Source organism: Coturnix japonica, chromosome 3 (genome assembly GCF_001577835.2).
Source record: "Coturnix japonica isolate 7356 chromosome 3, Coturnix japonica 2.1, whole genome shotgun sequence".
NCBI classification, from domain to species: domain Eukaryota; kingdom Metazoa; phylum Chordata; class Aves; order Galliformes; family Phasianidae; genus Coturnix; species Coturnix japonica.
Window position 1 is genome coordinate 68,916,257 of NC_029518.1, and position 8,306 is coordinate 68,924,562.

Below are 8,306 nucleotides of genomic sequence, written 5' to 3' on the forward strand. Positions count from 1 at the left end.
CCTAGACAATGCCACAAAACTGTTCAGCCTTGGATATTTTTACATGTTTGAACAGTGGAGGATCTTCCCAGTGGGTTCCTGCTTTAACATCAGGAGGACATTTTAAGTCCATTCAACAACTCCTGGGAGGAGGCAGGGAGAGGGGTGGGGGGAAATCCAGCCCTCCCCCTGCCTCTGGGGCATCTCGGATACCTCTCATTGCTCTCCTTAAGCATGAAAGGTATTCAGCAGTCAACAAGGCTGCCTTTGGGTCACGCACACGCTAGAAACCCCAAACACAAACCCTAAGAACTGTAAAAAGCAGAGCGTAGAGAGCTGTCTACGTTCCTGCCATAGCACGCACCGTACGGCAGGGCTCGATGCACGCACGCTACACTTTATCGAGGTTTGCGATAGCGGGACCCGCAGCCGGCCCCTACTCACAGAGCAGCCCCGCACTCGCAGCGCTCCCGTGGAGATCTCCGGCGAAGTTTTCAGGTGATGTCAACAACAGGAAGGACGACTTCGAGCCAGGTTTCCATTTCTCATCAGCCGCTGCCTTAGAAGTCGGGAGGAGAGCGCGTTTACACCGAGCCCGACGCGGGCTCCAGCACCCCGCCCCTTCCCCCGAGCCGGGCTTCTCCCTCTGCAGCCAGGGGCCGCGGTACAAAATGCTTTCATCAAGCAGACATAGCCCCCCTCATCCCGCGGGGCCCACGCCCCTATACGCGCACTTCCCACGGCCCCCTCACCTCCACACCGCCGGGCTGCAGCCCCCGCCGCGCTCCGTGCCCAGGAGGAGCCCCACCGCCTCCGCCGCCAGCCCGCCCGCTCGCCCCGGAGGTGGTGCCGCCGAGCCGTGCCCGCTGCCACGGCGACACCCAGCGGCAGCAACCCGCCGGCCCGGCCCGGCCGAGGGCAGGAGGGACGGCCCTCGGTGTCCGGCTCCCCACAGTGCCCTCGCGATGTTCCAGTCAGAGACGGGGAAGGCGGCCAGTCACTTGGCAGCCCCACCTGGTGCGGGCTGGGCAGGTAGTAGAGAGAAGCGTGAGGCCGGGAAAGGGCAGCCTGGTACGGAACCAGAGCCTGGACGCAGGCTCTTCTGTAAGGCAGCCGTGGAGGTGTAGGAGCAGAAGACCTGCTAGAGCACCGAACTGAAATGAGCCAGGTGCTCTTGTCTCAGCCAGCAGGTTTCCAGGGCTGGGCTGCAAGTCAGAGAGCCCAGGGGAGAGCAGAGCAACACAGTTCATAATGCACGGATACTCACAGAAGCACAGAATTGTAGGGGTTGGAAGGGACCTCTAGAGATCATCGAGTCCAACCCCCCTGCCAAAGCAGGTTCCCTACACCATGTCACACAGGTAGGTGTCCAGGCGGGTCTTAAATATCTCCAGAGAAGGAGACTCCACCACCTCCCCGTTCAGCCTGTTCCACTGAACTGTGGACTTTTTGGTGCTAAGTCCTGTTCCTCTGCCGGGAGGCATTCTGAGGACAACAACATAAACAAAGCAAATGCTGAAGTATCACAGACACTAAAACTTGCAATGAATACATACTTGTGAATGGTTCATACCAATCCCATCATAACGCTTCTGTCTATACGTTTGTCATGAAGCACTTATCACAGAAACACATATCACAGTATTATCAAGGTTGGAAAAGACCTAGAAGATCATCTAGTCCAACCATTACCAGTACTTCCCAGCTAAATCATATTCCTCAACACCACATCCAAGTGTTTCTTGAACACTCCCATGGTCGGTGACTCCACCACCTCCCTGGGCAGTACATTCCAGTGCCTGACCACCCTTTCTGAGAAGTAATACTTCCTAATGTCCAGCCTGAATCTCCCCTGGCGCAGCTTAAAACCATTCCCTCTAGTTCTATCACTGATTACACAAGAGAAGAGGTCAACCCCCAGCTCATGACAACCTCCCTTCAGGAAGTTATAGAGAGCTATAAGGTCTCCCCTGAGCCTCCTGTGATACCACTTATGATGGTATCCATCGTTCTGTGCCAGTATTCACACCAATTCTTCTGTCTCAGTGTTCTGTGGGTTCACTGACTCTGTAGTTTGGTCAGGATTACTGTGTTAGTCTGAAGCCTGGCAGTGTTACTGAAATCATAATATAATTGCTGAAATGCACCAAAATAGGCTGTGATTGCTTAGGCTACAGCTTTGGTTCCTCATTCCTATATTAAGTGCAGGCCTCCTCTGTGGGAACCTTATCGATACTGTGTAAAATCCTGTTGTGGGTACAGAAGTATTGGTGCTGGTAACAGTTAAGCTGTGTGTTAAGTAAGTTCCGCATATGAAATTCTTGCAGGAGAACTTTGTGTTTAATGGTACGACTGAGGAACAAGATGTTGCAGAAAAAGGAAAAGTGAAATGCAGAGGGAATAGAGCAACGTGGTGGCAAAGGGACAGAGGAAGAACAAATCCTGAAGTTCAAGCAGAGCCCAGGATGGATTGTATTGCCAAGGGGCTGGCAGAAAGCCTTCAAGCTCTGCACAAAAAGCTCATCTGGAGTTGAGCTTGGCACTTATAGGGCTATGAACCTGAGGCTGTAGTCAAGCAGATGGTCACTGGCTTTAGTAATCAGTGCTGTTGTACCTGAGCTTCTACACCTCCACTTGGTGTTTCAGTGTCTCCAAATTATTCTCCGTGACTGATGCTGTTTCACAGCCCTTTGTGTAAAAGAAACCTGATGCAGTCAGCCAGGCCTGTGGGCAAGCCCTGCTTCCCCTGGTCAGCTTTGAAACCAGCTGCCCTTCCTGTGCAGATGTGATCAGCAGCACACGAGACAGATGGGCCTTTATTACCAACATGGAAACTTTCCTCCCCTTTCTATCAGGAGCTTTTAACAGATTGGTGTCTCTGAGGGCCGTCCCAAGACAGAAACAGTACCGGGGTACATTCCTGCTCTACATTTAAGCCTTGAATCCTTGTAACGAACTTAATGTTGAGATATTTCACATCACGTTTTGGCAAGCTGTTAACCTGTTCACAGCAAAAACTACCAAGCAGGAGGATGAGTTGAGAATAAAGGAAAGGCATTTATTGAAATCTGCATATTGGTTGATTTGTCATTACACGGGATGCAAAGGATGGATTTCTCCTCTTTCCCCTCTGGAAAAAAACTGTTCCTCCATTATCTCAAGTGGATTGGAGCAGCCTGGAGGCCTCTTGATAAGAGGAAGAGGCGGTCAGTGGACAGAAACAGGCACAGAACGTGCTGGTTGAGCCCAGCTACCAGAGGTGACTTTCTCCGGTCGGGCTGCACGGGATGATGGCCAGAGGGTCAGCGCTTGAAGCAACGCCAGAAAGCAAAAGCATCCCCAGAAGCCCTGGCAAAGGGCTTTAAAACCCTATAGGAAGTCTAACTGCACTAAAAAGCTGATCATTTGGGTGTGCCTCACGCCTCACTCCCCACAGCCCTCCTCTGCCAGCAGCCTCGCTGTCCCCACGGCCGGCTTCATTCCCCTGCGCTGCGGCTGCCCTCACACCGCCCTGGCGGCGCCGGGCCGCGGCTCAGCCCGGGGCCGGTATCGGCAGCGTTGGGGCCCGGCCTGCGCGTCAGGTGACGCGGGTCGCGGCGCCGCGCTCTCCGCCCAGCGGCGAGCGGGGGAAGGGAGCGGCGGTGGCGCGGGGCCGTGTGGCGGCGGAGCGGCACCTGGGCTCCCCCCGAGGCCGCCGGCAGGCACAGGGGACCTCGCAGCCCCGGCGGGGAGCGCGGGCGGCATGAGCCAGGTGCCGAGGAAGCTGCCCCAGGAGGAGGGGGACGAGGAGGAGGAAGAGGAGGAGGAGATCGTGGGCTTGGCGGGCTACGCGGACGGGGCCGAGTCCTTCTCGGACGGGGACGCGGAGAGCGGCGGCGATGAGGCGTGTGAGTGCCGGCCGGTGCGGGTGTGGGGCGGGGGAGCAGGCCGCGGTGGGGCCGGGAGCCGGGCGGGCGGCGGGGTCAGCGGGAGCGGGGGGCTGCCGGGGGCTGAGCGAAGGCTGGAGGGGGGAGAAACGCAGACAAAGCGCTGCGGGAAGAGGGGACCGTCCCTTCGCACGCGTTTCCCCGTGTGGGAGAGATGTGAGCCGGCCGTGCCACGCAGGGGTGCTGCCGGCTATAAAAGGCAGCGGCGGCCCCGCGCTGGCCGGCAGCTGCCGGTGTCAGTCGTCGGGTTTGGAGGCTCGGCCCGGGGCCCGTGTCTGTCTGTCTGTCTGTCTGTCTGTCTGTCTGTCTGTCTGTCTGTCTGTCTGTCTGTCTGTCTGTCTGTCGGGAGTGCGGGGGACACGGGCGTCCCGGGAGGAGCGGCAGCCCCGCTTTGCAGGGAGAGAGGCGCGCTGGCTCAGAGCCTGTTGCTCTCCTTCACAGCGTGGCTTCGTTCTCCCGAGGCTGCTTCGCTCGGGAGCTCGGAGGGCTCTGGGGACCTGGATGTGAAATGAGAATTGCTTTCTAATAAGAGCAGAACAAAAGGCCGCGTGCTGTGAAAGGCTTCGTGGTGGTCAGCCTGCCCTCAGAAAGCACAACGCTGCGAGCTGCCGTGGGAGGGGGCTCGCTGACTCCTGCGGGTTGGGGGCAGTGTGAGCTCAGAGCTCTGACGTGCGGCTGTGAGAACGCTGGGATGCCTGAGATGTAACTAAGACTAATTGGCGTCTTGTGTGAAGCTGCCGAGGAACTGCCTTCATTTTGATGCAGAGAGAATGTATTTCAGTGCATTTCTTTAGTACTAAACCGGCAGCACCTTCTGCAGTGAAGTAATCCATTTTCTGTTCTCGGAGGAGTTTATTTGCAGTTTTTTCTATGAGAGCTTTATTAAATCGCTAAAAATGGCAATTGCTTCTTCACAGTAACATGAGAATATTGTACCTTATGAAAACAAACCTTGACATCTTGAATAGCAGGCAAGTGAAGAGACCTCTCTGCTCCAGGGTTAACACAAAGGCTTATTGTAGCAGCCAGACCCCCTGCCTTTCTGCTCAGTTCTGAAGTCTCTGGAGAGTAAAGAGGGGGTTGGGATTTGGATCTGAGCTTTGTGTATCTGAAACTGCCCACAGGGCAAGGGGCTTTCCTTTTCCCAGTTTCTATCCTATTTCTTCCTGCTTTTTGCACAGTAAACAGTCTGAAATACAGTATCTGTGTGCAGCTGTTGAAAGTGAAGGGAGAAGCCAGGCTTCAAAGTAAAAGCGTAATTTGTGCACGTAGGCACACAGGATATTTCAAAACTTTGCATTGGTCATCTCTCACCCTCTGCTGTTTTCCTGTCTCCAACCTGAGCTGAAATGACTGCTGCTTGTCCTCCACCTCATTACATTAGGCATGGGGTCATACTCAGAGACCTTGGAGCCCTTGGTAAAGCCTATTCATTATTTTGGTACATGCATTTAAAAAGTATTTACAAGCAGGGAAACCTCCTGCAGAATATCCGAGGAAGTAGCTTGAAGTTGAATCTTTATAGAGTGCCGCGCTTGTGGTAGCATAGAGCCAGGCCTTCTGGTTCTGAGTCTTTGGCCACAAGAATTTCCTTCCACCAGGCATTTCTGCAATGTTCATAAACCCACAGTAGCTGAACAGCTTTCGTGATTGCACGTAAGCTTTTCCTATTAACTCTATAGGCTCAGGCTACTCACAGCGTTGAAGTTGTTCAGTGTGTATATTCATAAGGCTTTTGTCTTACAAACTGCAAACATCACAGCCCCAGTAGTGCTGAAAATGAGTTGAATGGGCTTGTAGGTACCTGAGTGGAAAGTATGGGACTGGTAGTTCTCCTCTACAGAAAAGGTAAAAGCTTAAGAAAAGAATGATGTAATTGCATTAGTAGGCCAAAAAAATAATCGCTCTTAGTTCTATTAGTTGAAATAGTCTCAGAACTATTGAGAACTGCAGTCTTCTTGCTGATGGCTTTCCAACATGACATCCCCTTTCCACATGGCTTTGGAGCACTGATAGACCCAGGCTTCTGAAAAATAATTGTAACTGATGTGGAATGTAGGCTGGGTTTCAAAAACTGTTAGTTATAATAATATCTTAAATACCCTAGCTGTACATTATTCATGCTGTTTGTGTCCTGGTGAAATGGACCAGGGCTGCTATGTGCAGTTCCCAACTCTTTACAGCTGGGCCCGTCTTCGTGTTGCAGTGCATGCAAGTAACACTCCACAAGCGAGCACTGACTGTCATTAAAGACGTTTTGTCAGGAATTGAGTGCTTCTGTGTTGTGAAAGGGCTTTGGGGTTTGTTAAAATTAGTTTGTGGATACTTCAAAGGCTGTAGCCTCTAACCAGAGTGTTCTTCGTGGCTGCTTAGAGGAGCTGAAATGTGAAGGAGGACTGTTGGTACGTGCTAGAATGTGGCATTTTATGACTCTATGCAAAAGTGAATGAAGCAGGAAATGTCTCTCATTCGATGACATGGAAAATTATCTTTCCCATTATGGAACGGATAATAGCTTAGTGTTTCTCATGCATAGTATAATCTTGCTTAGTAACCCAGTCTGGGAAGTTGCGAGGATACATCTACTGGCATTGCTATGGCAAATTAAAGAAGGAGTTGTCATGTACTCTGGAAAGGAATGTGGGCAGGCAGTGTATCATCCAATTCCTTTACATATAAGGTAATCTCCTAACTCTCTCTCCGAGGAAAGTGCTCCAGCAGCTCTGCTATCTAGTCAGGTTTGGATGATATTAATTCACATTTCCCTGTCTTTGAACTGGCAAAATTTCAAGAGCTAAGAAGCGCTCCTACTAGCAGAAGAGACAGCGTTCACTCTACTAGCAACAGTTTAAAACTCCAGGTTATTTTAAATATTGTTTTTTAGATACCTGTGGATATTTATTTTCTTTTGCCTATTTCTTAAAGAATTAGCAAGCCTGTCTTCTTGTTGTCTCGTGACCTGTCAGAGCTTTGGGAACTGCTGACTTCCTACACCAGCATTTGAAGGAAAGAAGAAGCTCTGCTGAGAGGGACCTGGGCGTCCTGGTGGACGACAGATTGAACAGTTCCAAATGGCTTTTAAAACACATCCAGGGATGGCGATTCAACCACCTCCCTGGGAGCCTATTCCAGTATCCTAACTACCCTTTCTGTAAAGAAGTTCTTCTAATAATCCACTAAACTTGCCCTGGCCACAACTTGAGGCCATTTCCCCCATCCTGTTCACCTGTCACGCAGGAGAAGAGACCTGCCCCACTCTCAGCCTGAAAGCACCTTTTCAGATACTGGAAGAGGGCAATAAGGGTCTCCCCTCAGCCTCCTCTCCCCAGACTAAACAGCCCAGATCCCCTCCAGCTCTCACTCAGTAGGCTGATTCTCTCCAGCCCTTCACAAGCCCTCGTTGGCCCTTCTCTGAACCTGCTTCCATGTACTCGCATGTCTTTCCTGTCTGGCTGAGTGCCAAAACTGAAGCACAGTACTTGAGGTGAGGGCCTCATCAATGGCCGAGATGGGGGCAGGAGACTCCCCTAGTCCTGCTGCACCACAACCACATTATTTTTTACTATACTATTTATTATTTTTACTTTATTATTTTTACTAATGTTCATATGTCCACACATCCTGCAATCCTCTTCTTGGCTACTGAAGTGAAAATAATTTAGTCAAAGCTTTACAAGACCTAATCGGAATGAATTATTTTCAAAACGCATATAAAAACCTAGACTTTGGCTTGATGCTTTATCGTATGGCTCTCAAAGAATGATTTCATACAGAACCTACCAAGTCTGCTTTGCTGTGGCTCTGTGCTGTTTCCCTTTCCTCCCCCCACCGCAGTAACACCAACTTCCCTGTATGTCTTATGACATACCCTCCAAAGAACTGATGTGACGTGCTGTGGCTGATCTGGAGCTGACCACACGCCTGCCAAGGAGGCAACAGCAGGCGTGCACCGGTCAGCCGAGTGCTGCACAGCATGTGTCATCTGCTTGCCTGGCTCTGAGAACACTTTCAGACTGGAGCCTCCCCTCTGTGTGCTACCTTTCATCAAGGCTGCATGAACTCAGTCATCTCTGAGACTTCACAGAATCACAGAATTGTAGGGGTTGGAAGGAACCTCGCAAGAGATCAAACAAGTCCCAACCTCCTGCCAAAGCAGGCTTCCTTACACCACGTCACACAGGAAGGCGTCCAAGTGAGAGTCTTGAATTATCTCCAGAGAAAGAGACTCCACCACTCGCCTGGGCAAGCCTGTTTCCAGTGCTCCGTACCCTCACCATAAAGAAGTTCCACGCACATCATGCAGAACTTTCCTATGCTGAGTTTCATCCCATTACCCCTCAGTCCTATCCCCATGCACTAGCGTGAGACGACACGCCTGCACGCAATATGGCTCCGCCACCT

At 51.7% G+C, this 8,306-nt stretch overlaps 2 protein-coding genes across 5 annotated transcripts in view; one reads left to right on the top strand and one right to left on the bottom strand.

Moving 5' to 3' along the window:
* Positions 1–860, bottom strand: part of ANKRD6 (ankyrin repeat domain 6) — an 89,646-nt gene extending 88,786 nt beyond the window's left edge. The window contains exons 1-2 of one of the 3 annotated variants that reach the window (XM_015858906.2): positions 732–860; positions 424–538 (exon numbers count right to left, since the gene is read on the bottom strand). The gene's annotated coding sequence lies outside the window, so the exon portion shown is untranslated. Of the gene's footprint in view, positions 1–343; positions 363–423; positions 539–731 lie in introns of those variants that run through there. The other 2 variants (XM_015858909.2, XM_032443922.1) reach the window with 2 other exon arrangements.
* Positions 861–3,577: 2,717 nt separating this feature from the next.
* The window catches only part of RRAGD (Ras related GTP binding D), a 20,568-nt gene continuing 15,839 nt past the window's right edge, over positions 3,578–8,306 (top strand). The window contains exon 1 of one of the 2 annotated variants that reach the window (XM_015858915.2): positions 3,578–3,866. In XM_015858915.2, coding sequence (XP_015714401.1) covers positions 3,722–3,866 — 145 coding nt within the window. In that variant the 5' untranslated portion in view covers positions 3,578–3,721. Of the gene's footprint in view, positions 3,867–6,578; positions 6,766–8,306 lie in introns of those variants that run through there. The other variant, XM_015858916.2, reaches the window with a different exon arrangement.